General features: G+C 34.7%; 1 protein-coding gene across 1 annotated transcript; it reads right to left on the reverse strand.

Annotated features, from left to right (window-relative positions):
• Positions 1 to 356: 356 nt before the first annotated feature.
• Positions 357 to 2,004, reverse strand: LOC108366876 (zinc finger BED domain-containing protein 1-like). The gene is made up of 3 exons (XM_017621364.1): positions 1,232 to 2,004; positions 704 to 944; positions 357 to 640 (listed from the first exon to the last, which is right to left on the reverse strand). Exons 1-3 carry the CDS (start codon positions 2,002 to 2,004, stop codon positions 449 to 451), a joined length of 1,206 nt encoding a protein of 401 aa, XP_017476853.1. The 3' UTR covers positions 357 to 448.
• Positions 2,005 to 23,914: the final 21,910 nt, after the last annotated feature.

Below are 23,914 nucleotides of genomic sequence, written 5' to 3' on the forward strand. Positions count from 1 at the left end.
TTTTTTCTTTTTGTTGGTGGTGTTGCGCACTTTCTCCCATATAAAACAGTTTCGAACATACTTTGTATGGAAGGAAATGCGTGACACTGTCAGCAAAAAAAAAGCCTATATTCAAAGTCATTTTCAGCAGGTTTCAAACTTGCACTTTATTATACTAATATAATCGACTACCAAAAGTTATTCTTAAAATTCTGATTATAAAAGTTCGAAATTTTGATGCTTTCTTGAATTTTTCAAATTTTCGTACATAGTTTGAAACTTAGATTTATTGGTCTTTGTTATATAACGAGCTATACATTTATAAAAAATTAATGACCGTATATAAAAAATTTAACGAGAGAATAGTAAAAACTGGTCAAAATTTCGTGTTTCTAATATTTTGGGCATAGGTGTGTATAAAAACTTAACAGAAAAGTGGAAAACAACGAACTTCTTTAACAATACGTATTCACGAGATCATCCATGAGTTTTTGTTTATAAAAAGGAGCATGTTTACATTTTTTTCTTTAAGTCTAGTACGCCTGTCGGATATTACGGCCCCAGCCTTGCTGAACATTCGTTCCGATTCGCTTGAAGTAGCTGGAATGCAGAGGTACCTGAGTGCTAAAATTTGTAAATGTCGCATATCAGACGTTCTAGTCTGAAATGTAGACATATTGTTAATAATACATATAGGCAATGCATTATCTGAAGTATTACCAACCTTCCAGTACTCCAATGGGTCTGAATTTAAAGGTTCATTGGGCTTTTCCGCATATTCACGTAAAGCGATAATAGAATCGGCTCTATTTGATTTTATTTTGCAGGAAAGTTTTTCTTTCATAAATTCGTAAATTTCAGGTACTTCCATACTTTTAGATGTTGACGGTTCCTGTATGTCGCCCTCCAATGTCGACGCAGTAATTCTTTTCACCTCAGCTAATTCATTTTCAGTACAGCGAATGCTTGTGATACATTTTGAGCAGACCGAAAGCCTTCCTTTTTAAACCTCGGGTCTAATAGGGCAGCCAGCCTTGAAGCACTTCTGGTTTCGTAAATAAAAAGCCTCTGGTGAATTCTTTCGGCTAAGTATGTACATGTGTCTAATCCCACAGCTGTTTTCAATTTGCATTTCGACTTCAACATCGTGGAATATAAACCCCAGACTATAGGAATTATATGCGAAATCGTCACGTATTGGTTCCCCGATATAATGTTTGTATTTGCGTTGAATGGTCCCAATAATAAACACAAATCTTCAAGTTGCTCTACCTCGTCTGCTGTAAAAACCTGTGGTGCTTTTGGTGTGCTTAAAAGTACTGAAAATATTGCATCTTTGATGACTAAAATTCGTTGCATCATAGCAAACGCGCTATTCCACCTTGTAGGCACTTCCTGAATAAGGCTATACTGTTTTCCATCCCCCTGCTCCTTCCTTAATCTTGCATAAGCAATAGTGCTGCTTTTAAAGTAGGCCACTATACGTTTGCATTTTGTTAGAATTACTTTGACCTTTTCCGTCGACAAAGCATCTTGCACTACAAGATTGATGGAATGTGCAAAACAGGGTAAATTTTTTTTCTCAAGAAGTTCGCAAGCCTTAAGCATTGAAGCAGCGTTGTCTGTAACCACGTAGTTAACTTTTTCAAGTATATTCCATTTGTTTAGGCACTCACGCAGTGATTGTGAAATATTTTCAGCTGAGTGATTCAGTTCATTTGCAAGCTTCCATGTCCCTAAAACAACCGATCGCAATTTAAATTCGCTGTCTATGAAATGGCACGTAACGGTGATATAGCTTTCATTCGCCTTTGATGACCAACCATCTGTAGTTATAGCACAGCTATCGATATTATTAAGGTTAGCTTGCAATTTTTTCTCCAAATCATCAAATATTTTCTGCAAATGAACATTTTGAATAGTAGGTCGGGATGGCAATTTATACCGTGGGTCCAGGCACTGCACGAACTCCCTAAACCCCTTGTCTTCGACTATACGAAACGGTTGTATATCCGAAGCAATCATTCTTGCGAGAGCTGAATCCAGTTCTGCTTTCCGCGAGGAATTGCTTTCATAGGTGGAATTGGATTTTTTTGGAAAATAGCCTTCTAGTGTGGGGTCAGACTTTGTGGGTTCAATAAGCAAAGGGTGCGACCGCTTAAGATGTCCAAGAGGTTCGTAGTGTTTCCGCTCGTTTTGTAAATTTTTTTACACGACAAACATTTGGCGTTCTTTTTGTCAGGGTGCAGCTTAAAATGTTTCCAAACATTTGAATTGCCCTTTCGTCGCTTTTTCCCAACAAGAATTTCTGTAAGTATTTTTAATAATATATTAAGGGTACTCATTTAAAAGCGCAAAGCTCTCGCAAACTGGGAAAACTGTGCAATTTAAATCCCTCGCAAATGAAATGTCCAAATTTTTACGGAAAGCCATTTGCACAAAAAGGCAAAGGGCGCAAATTTGCGCAGTGTATTGCGCAATCCTCAATCAACTATTTTGTTTACTTTCATTTTGATTTGTGCTCAACGCTTTTTCTTTAGACTTAAATATTTACTTAAACTCGAGTTTCAATTATTCCACAATTTTAATTAAGCATTGTCAAATAATTAAATATCTGAAATTGCACAAAATATAAAATTCTCCTCATGAAACACACTGCGCAAAGTTGCCCAATTCCCCAAATATGAAACTTGGGCGAATGGATGAGTGTACCCTTATTGTAATAAGCCTGTTAAAATTTTTATCGTATAAGTTCTTTTGCTTGACGCGTTGCTCTCCGAGAAATATATATAATTTTCAACAGACATACCTTGTGAATTATCATCGTCAATATCCATTTTTAAACCAAACAGGAACCGCCAATTATTTAGTCTACAAATGTATAATTCAAACAATTTGTACATATCTACATAAATACAAAAAACCTGTAAAACTTACCAATAGCTGATGGTCTGAATTCACAATCTGGAACAGAAATGTGCAACATTTCTGCTGGAGTTGTAAAACTATCGATAGTACATAAAACCATCGATAGTTTTTGATAGTTTTGAAAAAACTATCGATGGTCTTTGATAGTCTCCAAAAAAATAAACTATCGATACTATCGATAGAGCCATCGATAGTTTTGCAACTCTACTTCTGAATTCGCTTTAATTTGGGAATGGTTGTTTGGGCATATAACAGGAGTTCACAATAGTAATAGTAATCATAATCATAATAATATTATCTGATGTTATTCAAAATTTATTTACCCGCAATATACTTAGTAGGCTATGGCGACCGAACGAAATTGTTCATGATAAAAATTTAACTGTTAATGTAAGGGAATGGTAGTAACAATTTTAAGTTTTCCTTATTTCATTTCATGGGATATTTTTAACCGACTTCCAAAAAAGGAGGAGGTTATCAGTTCGTCGGAATATTTTTTTTTTGTTTTTTTTTTTATGTATGTTACCGCATAACTTTGCACCACGTCAACCGATTTCAATAATTCTTTTTGCAACGGAAAGGTAGTGTCTCAGAGGTGGTCCCATACTAAACTAATGGTTTAGATCCCATCATTGGATCATGAAATATATAGATATATATATATTTTTTTTAAGTCGGTTTTTTTTTGCTAAAAATTACTTGTTATGTCTTCGTTACGCTTTTTATAATTTTTTCATTTGTATCAGTAGTTCTTTATTAATTTTTTTCTGTGCGTAATTTTTATACCAACTCTTCGTTGATAATGTGATCACTTTGTTTGATAAGATGTTGTAAGCTCTCTCTTCATTTAAGCTGTCCGGATTTGGATAAGTAAAAACATTAAGAAAAAATGTCTCCAGTAAAGCTTTCCCAAACGCTTTCCGTTTCGAACCAGTTATGTAATATTTTATTTAATTCAAATATTTTCAGTTTACTTTTACTGCATAATTCTATTGAGAGTATTTTCAAATCAAGATTCCTCAAATACCTTTCGTTTGGTACCCATATTGTAACATTTCATTTATTTTATCAATTTAATTTATATTTTCAAACAGGTGGCAAACCTCTTAAAACATATTTTCGACTGTTAGTCTTCTTAAAACTCTTTAGTTGGATACCCATATTGCAATATTTCATTTATTTAATCAATTTAACTGAGCTCAAAATTTTCAAATAGGTGGCAACCCTCCTAAAAAATATTTCCAACAGTCATGTTTTTTAAACCTGTTTAATTTGACACCTTTATTGTAATAAGTCATTTATTTTGTTAATTAAATTGAGTTAAATTTTCAAACGGGGGGCAACCCTCTTCCTACATATTTTGGACTGCAAGCCTTCTTAAAAATCTAAAGTTTATTACCCACATTGCAATTTTTCAATTATTTTATCAATTTCACTGAGCCAAAATTTTCAAATAAGTGGCAACCCTCCTCAAAAATATTTCCTACAGTCTGTTTTTTAACCTCTTTAATTTGATACGATTACACTGTGGAATAAAGTTAGGCCGATTCTGAGAGTGAGGGGTGAAAATAGAGGCTAAATTAGAAGACCCATATCGCGGCGTTTGTTTATGTTAGTTCGAATTTTTTTTTAATCGACTTTAGAACTTTGCAGTCAAATGCCGATTTTCAGCATATTGTTTATATGGTTTTTTGGCTATAACTCGTCGACTAATTGATATTGATTTAGAAAATTTTTGTAGTGCTTACGAAGCAAAATGTTGGAAATGTTTTTTTTTACATGCTTTTTGAACATATTTTCCACAAAATTAAGTCTTTTTTGCTTTCTGTTTGATCTATAATATGCTTCTCAATTCCTTCAATAAATTTCATTTGAAAAGAAAACAATCATAATACAAAACTTGCGTTTTCCAGCTTAATATTAATTTACTTCTCATTTCTTATGTACCAATTTTTTCAGTGTTGGATTTGAAGGAACATTGAAAAAGAAATTATAAAAATATGGAAAAATATATAATTTTGAAATGTTAGTTATGAAAAGTTTTAAGTAAAAAAATTAAATAAATTAAATTAATGATTTGGCCAGTTGCCGTTTGGCAGGCGACTGTGGATCAACATCACTGCTCTCTCTAATATCTTGGTCATCGTCATCATCATCAGAAAGGTCGATAATTTCGTCCAACAGATATTCTGGAATTTCATCTTTGTCTTCTTCTTCTTCCTGTTTTTCCTCGTCTTCCTCTTCTTCAAAGGTGTTCAAAGGCTTAACAGCATCTGGCCGTCCAAAATATCCGTGTTTTTTGTGCGATTGGGATTCACGATACGGAGAAGGTATTAAAGGAAGAAACCAGTACAAACAGCATAACTGGAATAGTCGCATTGGACGGAAATGGCCTAAAGACAATAGGCTACACGAAAGTCTTGTTCCTGAGATGAAAATTTTGGTGCCGTTGCTCCACATTAAACTTGGCATTGCTAAAAATTTGTTGAAATGTATCGCAAAAGACCAGCAGTATTCAACCGCTTAAAAGGCATTTTCCCAAGACTAGGTAACGCCAAAATTAAGGCAGGGGTTGTTAATGGTCGAGACATACGGAAACTAATGAGTCGTCAAGATTTTGACCAAGTTCTGACAGACCGAGAATTAAATGCATGGCTCGCATTGAAAGCAGTCATTAAAGGACTTTTAGGTAAATAACGCAAAGACAACTACAGGCAATCTGTTGCAAACATGTTGGCAGCTTTCGATGAAATTGGGGTTAATATGTCGTACAAAATTCATCTCTTGCATCAGCATCTTGATCAACTCGCTCAACAGTTGCCAACTGAATCTGAAATTGGTTGGTGGTATAAAAACACCTTTGAAGAAGAGGAAGGCGAGGAAAAAGAGGAAGGGGAAGACAAAGATGAAATTCCAGAAATCTGTTGGACGAAATTATCGACCTTTCTGATGATGATGACGGTGACCAAATATTAGAGAGAGCAATGATGTTGATCCACAGCCGCCTGCTAAACGGCAACTGGACAAATCATTAATTTAATTTATCTAATTTTTTTACTTAAAACTTTTCATAACTAACATTTCAAAATTATATATTTTTCCATATTTTTATAATTTCCTTTTCAATGTCTCTTCAAAACCAACACTGAAAAAATTGGTAAATAAGAAATGAGAAGCAAATTATTATTAGGCTGTTAAACGCAAGTTTTGTATTACGATTATTTTCTTATCAAATGAAATTTATTGAAGAAACTGAGAAGCATATTATAGATCAAACAGAAAGCCAAAAAGACTTAGTTTTGTGGAAAATATGTTCAAAAAGCATGAAAAAAAATTCCAACATTTTGCTTCATAACCACTACAAAAATTCTTTATAGTTTATTATCCGATCAGTTCGTAATTTATTCAATTGTATGTCACAGCATAAATAAACCACAAAACACAGCACTTGCCTACAAATCCAATCACACTCTTTCGACAATATACACAAAAACAAAGTGCCCAGTAGATATCCACCAACAAAGCGATGTAGTGTATGAAATTAAATGCAAAGGAAAAGAAAATGAAGAATTCGGGAAACTGTATATTGGGACAACAAAGCGGCCTTTAGGTGTTCGATTAGGCGAACATGAAGCTGACATCAGAAAACAAAAAAGCAGTACAGCATTAGCACAACATATAACAACAAGTGGACACACAGCTGATTTCGGAAACGCAAAAGTTATTGACAAGGAAAAAAGAGAGTCAACCCGATATACATTGGAGAGCCTCAGAATAATGCAAAGGAGAGAAAAGACCATGAACAGAAAGGAAGATACAGACAACATTGCAGCCGCATACATTTCATGTTTATGATTATAAACTAACTTTTAGTATTGACAAAGCTACCACAAAAGATGGTATAGATTATTAGTATTTAGTGTTCAAAAATTCGTATGTATTACTGTTAAAATAGGGTGAGTCAAATAGTTTGTTCTCAAACCCAATCTGTAGTTTTTCTTGTCATTTGTAATTCCATATATGTATATGTTTTTATGTCTCCATTTATTATTTTTGGTTACAATGTGTTTTTGTATTTTATGGTTCGTGACAGATTTAATTAAACGGAATTGCCCCTGAAGAAGCTAAAAATGTTTTAGCGAAACGTTGGGCCAGAAAGTGAAAGAACGTAGTTTTATTTGCACCAAACACTTAGATCAGACCAGCCTGGTAACATACAATTCAATACACTACCAAAATTTTCTAAATCAATTTTTTTTTTATTTTAATTATTACAAAGGTCTCTACCAATAATTTGGCTTTAACAGATTGAAAAAATATCAATTAGTCGACGAGTTATAGCCAAAAAACCATATAAACAATATGTTGAAAATCGGCATTTGCTGCAAAGTTCGAAGGTCGATTAAAAAAAAATTCGAACTAACATAAACAAACGCCGCGATACGGGTCTTCTAATTTAGCCTCTATTTTCACCCCTCACTCTCAGAATCGACCTAACTTTTGCTAACCTGAATTTGTTCCACAGTGTTATTGTAATAAGCCGGTTATGTTATCATTTATATTGAGTTAAATTTTCAAACAGGTGGCAACCCTCTTCGAACCAATTTTCGGCTGTAAGCCTTCCTAAAAATCTAAAGTTTAATACCCACATTGCAATATGTATTTCATTTATTTTATCAACTTGACTAAGTTAAAATTTTCAATAGGAGGCAGTTATCTTTCTTAAACTCCTTTAATTTGATACCCATATTGTAATATTTCATTTATTTTATCGATGTACTTTAGTTAAATTTTCAATCAGGTGGCAACCCTCTTCAAACATATTTTCGGCTGTAAGCCTTCTTAAAACTCTTTAGTTTNAACTTATGTCCAAGCAGCGCTGCGCCCAAAGCGAAATTCATGTATGTATGTATGTACAAGCAGCGATAGATGCCAGTTTAACACAGAACATAAACATGAGACAAAGTCTAGCAATTTTGCCCAAAAGTGTTATCTCTAATTAGTATGGGAATCAACAACAAACAAAGTTATCACATGGTAAAATGTTTTAAAATTACCAGGTGGCAAAATTAACACAGTAGATAATATAGAACTGTGAGTACCCTAATAGTATAACTATTAAAAATGATCGAAAAAAATAAAAATCATAATATAACAATTAAAGATGATCGAAAAAATAAAAATCACAAAATAACGATTAAAAATGATCGAAAAAATAAAAAACATAAAATAACGATTAAAAATGATCGAAAATATAAAAATCATAAAGTAACGATTAAAAATGATCGAAAAAATCAAAATCATAAAATAACGATTAAAAATGATCGAAAAAATAAAAATCACAACATAACGATTACATTTTGATTTTTATTATTTATGATCAAGTGTAAATCGTAGCGGAACAGCTGCGCTTGATTGTGTTGGCTTAGCAAATGAAAAAGTGGAGAAAAAGCAACGATAATTTACAAGGCTAACTTAGCACAGTGCGAAGGCAACTGGTTGAGTCAGTGGGATCGTCGGTTCGAATCCTACTGAAAGAAGACTGTTAGAGAGAAATTATTGAGGGCTTTACTTACGCGGAAATACAAAGCGCCGTAAGTAAAAGAACGACCGACTTCGTTGCCAGCATTTATTCGTGTGAGTTTCTTAAAACAATACAACAGTTAAATTGTCAAGAATTGAGATCGAAATCGCAATTACGATGAAAGAGAAAAAATGAAATGAAAGTAAAGATGCAGTTGGATTGTAGAGTTACCATATTAAATTTACTTAACATACTCCTGCTCAATCCAAATGCATTTACAATATAGGAAAAAATCCAAATTTTAAAACATTTAAAAATGCCAAAATTTATATAAATTTCAAATTAAGCATATTACATGATTTCGCATGTTTTTCCTTTGGGAGGATCTTGGTGAACATATCGGCTACATTATCTTCAGATGCAATGTATTCCGCCTCAATAGACCCATCGTTGAACTTTTCGCGAATGTAGTGGTATCTGATGTCAATGTGTTTGCTTCGAGTTTGAACGCGAGTGTCGCTTGATATATACACAGCTATCTAACTGACATCTTTTGTAGCCCATAGGTATCAAAATTTCTGTCACCTTTTTGTTCCATTCGCAGCCCGCTTGTTTTAGCCCATATAAGGCTTTCTGAAGCTTACACACTTTGTTGCGATTATTAAGGTCTAAAAATTCAGGCGGTTGGCGCATGTACACGTCCTCTTCTAAATCGCCGTTTAAATATGCTGCTACTATGTCAACATGGTTTACTAATAACTTATTTTTCGCTGCCAACACCAGCAATAACCGAATCGTGGAATGACGCACTACGGGAGAAAATGTTTCCTTATAATCCACACTATAAACTTGCGAACACCCTTGAGCCACTAGCCTCGCCTTATATTTTTCGACTGATCCATCAGGTTTCTTCTTGATGGTAAACACCCACCTCGATCCAATAACCTTTACGTTTTCAGGCTTGTCAACCAACGACCACGTTTGGTTTTTAATTAAGGAATCATACTCAGCACTCATGGCTTCCTTCCAAATTGTGGATATTCGGCTGATATACTCAGCTTTTGCTGCCTTGTTCGGCTTCATGTTTGCCGTCGAATTGGATCAGCTTGATTTTGAGCTATCTCTGCTTTCAGCTCTCGATCAGCCTCAGAATCACTACGCACACTGCTTGATGTTTTGTACTGACATTCAAGTTGTTCCATTTCATCAGAAACTTCTGCGACTTCAACCGTCTCATTTTTATTTTCATATTCAATTGGTATACCGGCACAAAACGATTCTACTTCTTCTTGATTTTCGCCTTTTACCAGTTTTCCAAACGAATTTTCAAAAAATTTTACATCTCTGGCCTTCATGATTTGTCGCCTTAAAGAACCATAAAGTCTGTAACCTTTTGTTGCTGCCTCGTATCCAAAAAACTTGTGTACATCTCCTTTTGGCTTAAATTTGCCTCCGCTCCTATTTGTGTTCAGCACAACTGCGTCACAGCCAAATACTCGCATATGAAGGACAGATGGTTTCCTTTCAAACCAACGCTCAAATGGGGTGACATCTTCCAGCACTTTAGTGGGTGAGCGATTTCGAATATATGATGCAGTATTGATAGCTTCAGCCCATAAAAATTGAGGTAAACCTGAATCATGTAGCAAGCACCTAGCCATTTCCACGAGCGTTCTGTTAACTCTCTCCGCTACACCGTTCTGTTGAGGACAAAAACTGACAGTCGTTTGATGAATAATTCCTTTCTGCTCGAGATATGATTTAAATTGCAAGTTTATGTACTCCTTTCCATTGTCTGTCCGCACTGATTTTATTTTATGACCAATCATATTTTCTGCCATTACCGCAAAAATTTTAAACGCTGAGAATGCCTCAGATTTTTGTTTTAAAAAATATACCGATATAAAGCGCGAGTAGTCATCTATAAACGTAATGAAATACGACGAACCACCTAGTGATTTTGTATTAAAAGGTCCGCACAGATCACTGTGGACTAACTCAAGTGGTTGTTTTGTACTTATTTGCGAATAACATTTATATGGCTTTGAACAGATTTTGCACAAAGCACAAGTGACACGCTCAGGCATTTTTATTTCTAAGCCGCTAGCCATATTTTTGTCCGATAATTTTTTAAGGTCTTTTGCATTTAAATGTCCATAGCGCGAATGCCATTTCCTACAGTCACTTTTAGTATGTGCGCTTTTACAATGTTCCAATTGTTTTCTAGTATCAAAATTTGCCAAAAATAAACCTTTTTTTTCTTTTGCCATAAGTAATTTTTGTTTGTTTTTATTTTTTACGATCGCACCATTTTCATTAAATATTATTTCATTACCTGCCTTAAGCACTTTACTCATCGATAGAAAATTACAATGCAAGTCCGGAACGTACAACACATTGAGAAGAGTCATTTTTGCATATTCTGTCTTTATTTGTATCGTTCCCTTTCCCTCTGAGTAAACGCAATCTCCAGAAGCCACACAACTTTTTGCTTCCAACTCCCAATCGAGTCAAACATGTCTTCTTTCGGACACATATGGGAGGTTGCGCCGCTGTCTAAAACCCATGTTTCGCTGCTTACGTCTCCGGTAGCTGCACTAAATGCCGATGCTGCTGTCTCTGTCGCCTCTGCTGCATGCGGACACTGTGAACGTATGTGTCCCTTTTGGTGACACTTAGAACATTCGATGCTGCTTTTGGCGTTCCCTGTAGGGAAACGAACTAGTGCGGAACTGGTTCGGTTCTAGGGCGTTTGGAACCATGACTAGTACGCGTTAATTCTCTTTTGCATGCTAGCGACTGGCGAATTTAACATTGCGATGTCCTAGGAAGTGTCAATTGTCCCCCGTTGCATCCCTTTGGCGCTAGTTCCGAACCAGTTCTAAATTCGACAGATAAGATCTAGTTCGTTTTGCATCCCTTTTTCTATAGTTCCAAACCAGTTCCTAATTCGACAAATGAGATCTAGTCCGATCTGCATCCATTTTTTATAGTTCCCAACCTGTTATAAATTCGTCACCTTAGATCTACATTTCTAATCAGGCTTGTCGAAACATTTCCCTTTTATATTAAATANATAACATTTATATGGCTTTGAACAGATTTTGCACAAAGCACAAGTGACACGCTCAGGCATTTTTATTTCTAAGCCGCTAGCCATATTTTTGTCCGATAATTTTTTAAGGTCTTTTGCATTTAAATGTCCATAGCGCGAATGCCATTTCCTACAGTCACTTTTAGTATGTGCGCTTTTACAATGTTCCAATTGTTTTCTAGTATCAAAATTTGCCAAAAATAAACCTTTTTTTTCTTTTGCCATAAGTAATTTTTGTTTGTTTTTATTTTTTACGATCGCACCATTTTCATTAAATATTATTTCATTACCTGCCTTAAGCACTTTACTCATCGATAGAAAATTACAATGCAAGTCCGGAACGTACAACACATTGAGAAGAGTCATTTTTGCATATTCTGTCTTTATTTGTATCGTTCCCTTTCCCTCTGAGTAAACGCAATCTCCAGAAGCCACACAACTTTTTGCTTCCAACTCCCAATCGAGTCAAACATGTCTTCTTTCGGACACATATGGGAGGTTGCGCCGCTGTCTAAAACCCATGTTTCGCTGCTTACGTCTCCGGTAGCTGCACTAAATGCCGATGCTGCTGTCTCTGTCGCCTCTGCTGCATGCGGACACTGTGAACGTATGTGTCCCTTTTGGTGACACTTAGAACATTCGATGCTGCTTTTGGCGTTCCCTGTAGGGAAACGAACTAGTGCGGAACTGGTTCGGTTCTAGGGCGTTTGGAACCATGACTAGTACGCGTTAATTCTCTTTTGCATGCTAGCGACTGGCGAATTTAACATTGCGATGTCCTAGGAAGTGTCAATTGTCCCCCGTTGCATCCCTTTGGCGCTAGTTCCGAACCAGTTCTAAATTCGACAGATAAGATCTAGTTCGTTTTGCATCCCTTTTTCTATAGTTCCAAACCAGTTCCTAATTCGACANTGCCAAAAATAAAAATCAAATAATAATTATTTCCGTTTGAGCGAAAAAATAAAACTCAATAATAATTCATAAAATAATGATTAAATGCTGCTTTAAATTATTTTACTCATAATGATTACCTTCCCTGCTTTTAAAATTTGAAATAAAATAGTTTAGTGAAAGTACCACATTTCACTGCTTTTGGACTGGTTCTGGACTATTTACTATCGGACTGGTTCGTTTTTGGCAAAAAAGAACTAGTACTGAACCAGAAATTTGGTTCACTAGTTCGTGTTTTCCCTACAGGGAATTGTTATAGTTTCTTGCCATATTACCGTTTGATTGCGGATTTGGTCTTTTGCTATTGCCTTTATTCTTCTTAAAACGGTTGTTTTTGTTGTTGCGATTTTTTGCATATTCGTTATTCGATGTATTTGCCCATAAAAGCCGTTCCTCTTTCCCGTCGCTTTTAACGCCTTGTCTCCGTTCCTCTTCCAGAATCTTCGACACGAGCTGATCATATTTAGGCAATTCATCTCGACTTTCTATTGCAATTACGAAATTTTCCATTTCGTCTGGCAAAGCACTTAGCAACAATACCGATACGAAGTCATCATTCAATTCAATGTTCATGTCTTTGAGGTCATCGATTATGCCACAAAATTCGCCGATTTGACTCGAAATTTTTTCTGTTGATTTAATTTTCAAAACGCACAAGCTGCTTAAATGAATTCACTTTTCGGCACGCTGTATTAGCCTAACTGCCAAAATAACGTAAGCGACATTTTTTTTTTATTTTCTTTTTGATGCAAAAATGTATCTAGATGCTCTAGGAATATTTCTGCATCAAAAAGAAAATATTAAAAAAATGTCGCTTACGTTATTTTGGCGGTTAGGGCTCGATATTGCTTAATGTATCCCAGGCTTCCTTTGCCTTAACGCAATTTTTAATGTGAATCAACTCACTGGATTTCACACTTGAATTTATGGTTGCGAGTGCCTTCTGATCTGCCGCTACCCATTTGGCCTTTTTGGTTTCATCACCTTCTGGACATTTTGACACCACAACGTCCCACAAATCTAAAGTTATCAAAAGGCTTTTCGCTTGCACCGACCATGCCGAATAATTATCACCACCTAGTTTTTCAATATTTGAAACTGACAACATTTTCATTTCCGACATAATATTAGCATTTAATTCAGAATTAAGTTATTACGCCTTTGTCTGGGCCCATAACCCTGTTAGAGAGAAATTATTGAGGGCTTTACTTACGCGGAAATACAAAGCACTGTAAGTAAAAGAACGACCGACTTCGTTGCCAGCATTTATTCGAGTGAATTTCTTAAAACTATACAACAGTTAAATTGTCAAGAATTGAGATCAAAATCGGAATTACGATGAAAGAGAAAAAATGAACATGAAAGTAAAGATGCAGTTGGATTGTAGAGTTACGATATTAAATTTACTTAACAAAGTCTGATGAGGAAATGTGGGGATTTCCGAAATAGCTATCACTTCTACCATTTTTTCAAATTATTTTTGCTTTTCCACAATAAGTTTTTCATTAAAAACGGCCTCGAGCTCAATAAAAAATTGTTGAATATAATTGTTATAAGGCCATAAAATAACAAAAACAAATAAATTAAGGACGAGCACACCTAAAAGTTAAACATTCTAAAAATAGAATTATTAACAAAAAACCAACAAAACCAACAACCACATGATCAAGTGTAAATCGTAGCGGAATAGCTGCGCTTGATTGTGTTGGCTTAGTAAATGAAAAAGTGGGGAAAAAGCAACGATAATTTACAAGGCTAACTTAGCACAGTGCGTAGGCAACTGGCTGAGTCAGTGGGATCGTCGGTTCGAATCCTACTGAAAGAAGTCTGATGAGGAAATGTGGTGATTTCCGAAATAGCTATAACTTCTACCATTTTTTTCAAATTATTGTTGCTTTTCCACGATAATTTTTCATTAAAAACGGCCTAGAGCTCAATAAAAAATTGTTGAATATAATTGTTATAAGGCCAGAAAACAACAAAAACAGACAAAAAATAACAAAAAAATAGATTCTTTTTTTCCTAAAAAAGGTCTGGCATAATATTAAATAAACGAAATCATATGCTTTATTATTCTATATGTTTGTCCCTACGGGCTCCTCTAACGGTTGTAAATCAGTATTATATTAAAATTATGTTTAGTAAAATTTTGTTCATGTCATATGGAATTAAAACCATTATGTCGACCTACGGTTGCCAGACGAACTGATTTGGGACGGACAGTGCTGAATTTTCACTCGCTGTGCTGAAAATTTCAATTCCCAATTCAGTGCTTAGCTCGAATCGTCACATACGATATCGTATTACTCGTCACGTAAAAACACATTTTTCGGATTATGACATATGTACGTGAACGTACTCTTTATCCCATTCAGCTTATATGACTGACATATCACGTAATTTTCTTGTTTCGATTCGAGCCCAGAATTTTGGTTACCGTTAAATTAAAAAGACGTCTAACACATTTCTTCACCGATGAAGGGCCCCTCAAAGTTTAGAATTTGGTTAAGGTTAAATTAAAAAGACGTCTAACACTTTTCACCGATGAAGGGCCCCTCAAAGTTCAAGCTGTGCAAATCACCTGCAAGCGTTCAACTGGTTATATATATATTATATCGAGGGCTTATATTCAATATCCTCTATCTACAATTTTCATAAAAACTACCCTGTGGTGTTAGAATAGGGCTGCCATACGTCCGTCGGACCCTTTATCCCCGTGTCCCCGTTTACAACGAAAATGTCTCCCTTTAATGCTTGGGACAACAGTGTATAATTTGCTTATTTAGATGGTTAGCGGAAAATTGTTTAGCTTATCGGATTCGAAAGTGAAAGGTGAACAATTTTGGGCGAAAATACAACTCATGATAGTGCTCGTTTACATAAGACAATTTGATTTAATTTAATTGTACAATTTTTCTGAAAAGTAGGCGTCCAGACCATTATAAAGACAATACACTTTGCAGCAACCGCGGTACAGTGCGTAATTTCGGCGATTTAGGGGCAGGAAAAACGATAATCGAAGTTGTTAAAAAAAAGAATCCATCATTATTTAAGAGGAAAAAATATAATGATATCCGATGAATGTTATGAGGATGTAACTTATTTAAAATCGGTTATTGAAAAATGTACATTAAAGTGGAAAGAATTGCCGCCCTTAGAAAAATGGAGTTTATTTTTTAAAGATACTATTGAACACGAACGAAAAGCAAACTTGCTAAAATTTTTGCAATACATATGTATATAAAAAAGGGTCGTCCAAAAACAATAAAGTCAAAATTGTTATGTTCTAACCCCCAAGGATTGTTCTATATCGAAAAAAGTATATCCCTATTTTTTATTTTGAAATCAAAAAATATTTAGAGGTCGCTCAAATCGCTCAAAGTTTTCCATGTAGTTTTATATGGGAAAAATAAAACTTTTCGTAGAAATGGTATAGAATTCTTGAAAGTCAATATTTTTCGATCGAAAAACTCAGGTTCTCTTCAGGAGACCTTCAATAATAATACCCTCTTATTTATTTAACCATTTTTTAATACTAACGATTTTTTAATGGTCGCCCCATTGAATTTTTCGGGGTTTTTGTGGGTTTTTGGCGGACCTATAAATTATAGTTGCGATGGAAAAATGGTTAAATAAACAATTGGGTGTTATTATTGGGAATCTCATGCAGATAAACAGAGTTTCCTGGTAGAAAAATATTGATTTTTTACTATTCTATACTATTTCTACGAAAAGTTGTTTTTCCCCATATAAAATACATAGAAAGCTTTGGGCGCTTTGAGCGACCTCTGAATATTTTTTTATTTCAAAATAAAAAAAGGGTATACTTTTTTTCGGTATAGAACAATGCTAGGGGGTGAAAGCATAAAAATTCCGACTTTACTTTTGCACATGCATTTTTGGACCACGTTAATATACAATCCCTTACCACATTGGGAATGTTGAGTTAGTTACGTAAATATATGTTAAAATAGTTCTTGTTTTGTTTGCTTCCACTTACGTTAAGAAGTACAAATACGTTCCTGAATTGAACTGAACTTTTTCTTTGATCTCTAACGGTTATGTTGCTTTTTTTGTAAGTCCATCATATTTTAATATTTTGAAACAGTTATTGTTTAGTTTGTTTCTATATTAGGGTGGCAAAATAGAGTAAAGTCGGAATTTTAATGCTCTAACCCCCCGGGATTGTTCTACTTCGAAAAAATTATACCCCTATTTTTTTATTTTGAAAACAAAAAATATTTAGCGGTCGCTCAAAGCACTTAAAGTTTTCCATGTATTTTACATGGGGGAAAAAATAACTTTTCGTAGAAATGTTATGGAATTCTTGAAAATCAATATTTTTCGATCGGAAAACCCTGGTTTTCTTCAAGAGGCTTCCAATAATAATACCCAATTGTTCATTTAACCATTTCATAAAAGTAACGTTTTTTATTGGTGCCCCCATTGCATTTTTTGGGGTTGTTGGTGGACCTACAAATTATAGTTACTATCAAAAAATGGTTAAATAAACAATCGGGTATTATTGTAGGGAATCTCCTGCAGGGAAGCAGAGTTTTCCGTCGAAATATGTTGATTGATAAGAACTCTATACCATTTCTACGAAAAGTTGTTTTTTCCCATATAAAATACATGGAAAACTTTAAGCGCTTTGAGCGACCTCTAAACATTTTTTGATAAAAAAACATAAGATTATATATTTTTCCGGTATAGAAAAATCCTAGGGGTGAGAGCATGAAAATTCCGATTTCACTTTTTCTCATGCATTTTGGGACCCCCTATTGTATATACATACGTTTAAACGCAGAAATTTTCTTATGCCATATATAGTGAAATACCTTATGTGTATAAATAGTACGTTCCTTCAGTGAAACTGTTTCCTTGATCTCTATTTATTATGGTTTATGTAATTCCGTTTTTGTATGTATTATAACAGAGCATCAACTAAATTTTCCTCTGTAATTGGACGATGCTATAAATGTAAATATGATTTAAAACAAGTAATTTTTAAGCAAAAAGCCAGAGACTGAAAGTAAAAGTTATTTTAAAATTTTTAATATCAAAAAGGCATAGTGAAAAAATTATGCTATACCTTTTTTAAAGGTACCATTGGACTCATCTCTCATTGCAGATTCTGATTCCTCCATGACTTTTATCATTTTGAGCAAATAATACCGGTTATTTCTGCTTTTTATTTTTTTTAAGGCAAAAATGAAAGTTAAAATTTGCCTTTTATTTTTTTGAGCAGAAAATAACCGGTAACCGGTATAGGAAATTGATAGTTTTCAAGCTCCTACATGGATTTTAATAGCCCCTATACCCAAATACCAGGGTTAGTTCAAATCTATATGCATATGAATACATACAACACATGAAGGGAGTTTTTGTTAGCGGCATCAGATCTGCACCGATTATTCGATTTTTAAAACTGAGGGGCGAAATTAAAGGGCTTAGCCTCTAGATGTATGTACCACAAGGCATAGGGTTGCCAACTTTTTAAAACTATAAATTCTACACCGTTCGTTGTATTAAAGCAGAAGAGGTGCCAAATGAAAGGGCTAGGCCTGTAGATGTGCAAGAAGGCCTCAGTTTTTTGAATAGGGTTGCCACCTGATTCTAAAACCATAAGACTTACACCGTTCGTTATATTAAAACAGAAGAGGTGGCAACTGAAAGGGCTGGGCCTGTAGATGTGCAAGAAGGTCTCAGTTTTTTAAATGGGGTTGCCACCTGCTTCTGAAATCATAAGACTTACACCGTTCGTTGTATTAAAATAGAAGAGGTGACAAATAGAAGGGCTGGGCCTGTAGATGTGCAAGAAGGCCTCAGTTTTTTGAATAGGGTTACCACCTGCTTCTAAAATCATAACACTTACACCGTTCGTTTTATTAAAATAGAAGAGGTGACAAATAGAAGGGCTGGGCCTGTAGATGTGCAAGAAGGTCTCAGTTATTTAAATAGGGTTACCACCTGTTCCAAAATCATAAGACTTACACCGTTCGTTGTATTAAAATAGAAGAGGTGACAAATAGAAGGGCTGGGCCTGTCATGTGCAAGAAAGTCTCAGTTTTTTAATAGGGTTACCACCCACTTCTAAAATCATAAGATATACACCGTTCGCGCAATTTAAAAAATAAAGTTCCGTGTAAACGGGCTTGATCTAAAGGTTTGCAAGAAAGTACGTCCTATTTCTTTGAAAAGTGTTGCCGCCTAATCAATTTTTATTTTTGGGAAGAGCATCAGTTTACAACGTTCGGTCGCGTTTCCAAATGAGGCGTCAGATGAAAAATATTGACTTACAGACCTGTTTTGGGGTTTTAAAGGGCTGCTGCCTTATTAAAAATGCATTGTTTAAATATGATAGTCAGTAAAATGTCACANACGTTCGGTCGCGTTTCCAAATGAGGCGTCAGATGAAAAATATTGACTTACAGACCTGTTTTGGGGTTTTAAAGGGCTGCTGCCTTATTAAAAATGCATTGTTTAAATATGATAGTCAGTAAAATGTCACAANCCGGTATAGGAAATTGATAGTTTTCAAGCTCCTACATGGATTTTAATAGCCCCTATACCCAAATACCAGGGTTAGTTCAAATCTATATGCATATGAATACATACAACACATGAAGGGAGTTTTTGTTAGCGGCATCAGATCTGCACCGATTATTCGATTTTTAAAACTGAGGGGCGAAATTAAAGGGCTTAGCCTCTAGATGTATGTACCACAAGGCATAGGGTTGCCAACTTTTTAAAACTATAAATTCTACACCGTTCGTTGTATTAAAGCAGAAGAGGTGCCAAATGAAAGGGCTAGGCCTGTAGATGTGCAAGAAGGCCTCAGTTTTTTGAATAGGGTTGCCACCTGATTCTAAAACCATAAGACTTACACCGTTCGTTATATTAAAACAGAAGAGGTGGCAACTGAAAGGGCTGGGCCTGTAGATGTGCAAGAAGGTCTCAGTTTTTTAAATGGGGTTGCCACCTGCTTCTGAAATCATAAGACTTACACCGTTCGTTGTATTAAAATAGAAGAGGTGACAAATAGAAGGGCTGGGCCTGTAGATGTGCAAGAAGGCCTCAGTTTTTTGAATAGGGTTACCACCTGCTTCTAAAATCATAACACTTACACCGTTCGTTTTATTAAAATAGAAGAGGTGACAAATAGAAGGGCTGGGCCTGTAGATGTGCAAGAAGGTCTCAGTTATTTAAATAGGGTTACCACCTGTTCCAAAATCATAAGACTTACACCGTTCGTTGTATTAAAATAGAAGAGGTGACAAATAGAAGGGCTGGGCCTGTAGATGTGCAAGAAGGTCTCAGTTATTTAAATAGGGTTACCACCTGTTCCAAAATCATAAGACTTACACCGTTCGTTGTATTAAAATAGAAGAGGTGACAAATAGAAGGGCTGGGCCTGTCATGTGCAAGAAAGTCTCAGTTTTTTAATAGGGTTACCACCCACTTCTAAAATCATAAGATATACACCGTTCGCGCAATTTAAAAAATAAAGTTCCGTGTAAACGGGCTTGATCTAAAGGTTTGCAAGAAAGTACGTCCTATTTCTTTGAAAAGTGTTGCCGCCTAATCAATTTTTATTTTTGGGAAGAGCATCAGTTTACAACGTTCGGTCGCGTTTCCAAATGAGGCGTCAGATGAAAAATATTGACTTACAGACCTGTTTTGGGGTTTTAAAGGGCTGCTGCCTTATTAAAAATGCATTGTTTAAATATGATAGTCAGTAAAATGTCACAATATGGGCATCAAGCGAAAGGAGTTTGAGGCCAAATTAATATTTTGGTGTTTTTAATAGAGTTGCCACTTATTAAAAAAATTCATAACTATGAATGGTAAGTAATGTATTAAGGAAATTCGATATTGCTATCAAACGAAAGCTGGTTAAGAGGGCTTTTGTGTAATTGTATGCGAATTTTTGATGGTTGTCATATAGTTTCTAATTGATTGAAGTATTCTAGTTAATTAAAATGTTACAAAGTGGGCTTCAAACGAAAAGATTTTAAACTAAATTAATATGATCGGGTTTTTAATATACATATGTAGTTGCCACCTACTTAAAAAATGGTGCACGTATTGAAATAATATTTAAAGAAATCTAATATTGTTATCAAACTAAAGGAAGTTAGGTGAGCTTCTGCGATATTTATTTAAAAAGTTTATAACTATGAACGGTATATAATTTATTAATGATATCCAATTATACATAAATATATCAAACGAAAAGGAAAAGAAATGATGTTTTACAAAGATATATTTGTTCGAGTGTTGCCACTTAGTTAAAAGTTTACTGAAAGTAAACGATAATTGATCATTGAATATTTATTTATATTACGATACATACAAGTTTTTGGAAAGATAAAATATATATAGGTTACATACATATAGAAGTAGGAATTGTTCGAAGGTTGTCGTTTGAAGCCCACTTTGTAACATTTTAATTAACTAGAATATTTCAATCAATAAATTAGAAACTATATGATAACCATCAAAAATTCGCATACAAATACACAAAAGCCCTCTTAACCAGCTTTCGTTTGATAGCAATATCGAATGTCCTTAATACATTACTTACCAATCATAGTTATAAATCTGTTGAATAAGTGGTAACTCTATTAAAAACGCCTACATATTCATTAAGTCTCAAACCCCTTTCGCTTGATGCCCATATTGTGACATTTTACTGACTATCATATTTAAATAATGCATTTTTAATTAGGCGGCAACCCTTTAAAAAACTAAAGCGGGTCTGTAAGTCAATATTTTTCATCTGACATCTCATTTGGAAACGCGACAGAACGGTGTAAATCTGATGCTCTTCCCAAAAATAAAAATTTATTAGGCGGCAACACTTTTCAAAAAAATAAGACGTTCTTTCTTGCAGATCTTTAGATAAAGCCTTTATACATGACAGTTTTTTTTTAAATTACGTGAACGGTGTAAGTCTTATGATTTTAGAAGCAGGTGGTAACTCTATTAAAAAACTGAGACCCTCTTGCACATCTACAGGCCCAGCCCTTCTATTTGTCACATCCTCTATTTTAATACAACGAACGGTGTAAGTGTTATGGTTTTAGAAGCAGGTGGTAACCCTATTCAAAAAACTGAGACCTTCTTGCATATCTACGGGCCCAGCCCTTCTATTTGTCACATCCTCTATTTTAATACAACGAACGGTGTAAGTGTTATGGTTTTAGAAGCAAGTGGTAACCCTATTAAAAAAACTGAGACCTTCTTGCATATCTACGGGCCCAGCCCTTCTATTTGTCACATCCTCTATTTTAATACAACGAACGGTGTAAGTGTTATGGTTTTAGAAGCAAGTGGTAACCCTATTAAAAAAACTGAGACCTTCTTGCACATCTACAGGCCCAGCCCTTCTATTTGTTACCTCTTCTATTTTAATACTATGAACGGTGTAAGTCTTATGATTTCAGAAGCAGGTGGCAACCCTATTCAAAAAACTGAGACCCTCTTGCACATCTACAGGCCCAGCCTTTCTATTTGTCACCTCTTCTATTTTAATATAACAAACGGTGTAAGTCTTATGATTTTAGAAGCAGGTGGTAACCCTATTCAAAAAACTGAGACCTTCTTGCACATCTACAGGCCCAGCCCTTCTATTTGTCACCTCCTCTATTTTAATACAACGAACGGTGTAAGTCTTATGGTTTTAGAAGCAGGTGGTAACCCTACTAAAAAAACTGAGACCTTCCTGCACATCTACAGGCCCAGCCCTTCTATTTGTCACCTCTTATATTTTAATACAACGAACGGTGTAAGTCTTATGATTTTAGAAGCAGGTGGCAACCCTATTCAAAAAACTGAGACCTTCTTGGACATCTACAGGCCCTAGCCCTTTCGTTTTGCGTGTCTTTTGTTTTAATACAACGAACGGTGCAGATTTTATAAGTTTAAAAAAGGTGGCAACCCTATGCCTTGTGGTACATACATCTAGAGGCGAAGCCCTTTAATTTGGCACCTCGGTTTTGAAAATCGAATAATGGGTACAGATCTGATGCCGTTAACAAAAACTCCCTTCATGAATTGTATGTATTCATATGCATATAGATTTGAACTAACCCTGGTATTTGGGTATAGGGGTTATTAAAATCCATGTAGGAGCTTGAAAACTATCACATTCCTATATACTATACTATACACAGCTCTGGAATACTTGATTTTTAACTTTGACTTTTATTTTTGCCTGAAAAAATAAAAGTCAACAATTACTGGTTATTTTCTGCTCAAAAAAATAAAAGGCAAATTTTAACTTTTATTTTTGCCTTAAAAAAATAATAAGCAGAAATTTTTTATTATTATTTGCTCTAATAAAAGTCAAAAAATAACCGGTATTATTTGCTCTAATAAAAGTAAAAAAATTTAAGATATTTTTTGACTTTTATTATAAAATGCATAACCGGTACGGTCACTGCAAAAAAACAAAACCGACTTCAATTCTCATATAAAAATTTAAGATTATCGTTAATTTCTTGATGATCCACTGATCGGTTTAAACCAAATTAGTAGGAGGCCACCTGTGAGGTAACACCTTTCCTTTAAAAAAATTATAGAAATCGGTTTACGTGGTCCCAAGTTATGCGGTAAGATACATAAAAAAAGCAATATTCCGTCGAATTGATAACCTTTGTTTTTAGTGAAGTCGGTTAAAAAAGGAGAGTATGAGTATCCCTTTGGAAAGAATTAAGTTTTTTTTGCTAAGTGTCCCCATTTTAGGCCACCTAACATTACTGATGTTAATTCTAACTTTGCAATTTAATAGTAAATTCTTCTGTCAAGCGTTATTCAAAGTCGGCATTAATATCACAGATCACAGTTAAGTCTTAGGTGGATTTATATATGAGAATCTCATTTTTGTGAAAAGTGCAGACAGAGAGTATTGAAAATTAGCCATCGATATGTATAATATTTTACAAAATAATCAGATACAAAATTGTACATTGTGTTTATTAAAGTAATGTATGTACGTATGTATATTAATACATATTTCTTACTTACAACGTTTTTCGATTGAAGGATGGAATTATTTTAACAAAGTGTGCAGAACTTCGATTATATTAATATAAATTGCAAACTAGATTTTGAGCTTTCCTTTTTTCCCAAATCATTCTATTATCATTTCAGTGTCAATTTTAATATCTAAGAGTATGTGTAAAAGTGCTACCCCTGTCAGCCTGGCACTACACAGCCATGTTTTTAACCGGCCAACGGTTGAATAAATACTTTTTGAAGTAGCGTTACTACTGAATTGCGAGGAATTTCTCGACGACCAACAATTAGTCAAAATGGAACAAAAATCCTACAAATATTAGAAAAAATATATATGTATGTATGTGTATTAATGTGTATAGAAGAATGCATTTTTATTATGCATGTACAGTTGTAAATGTTATATGTAGGGATGT

The sequence above is a fragment of the Rhagoletis zephyria genome, unplaced genomic scaffold (assembly GCF_001687245.7).
Source record: "Rhagoletis zephyria isolate East Lansing unplaced genomic scaffold, Rhagoletis_zephyria_1.1 Rzeph_scaffold_02429, whole genome shotgun sequence".
NCBI classification, from domain to species: Eukaryota; Metazoa; Arthropoda; class Insecta; order Diptera; family Tephritidae; genus Rhagoletis; species Rhagoletis zephyria.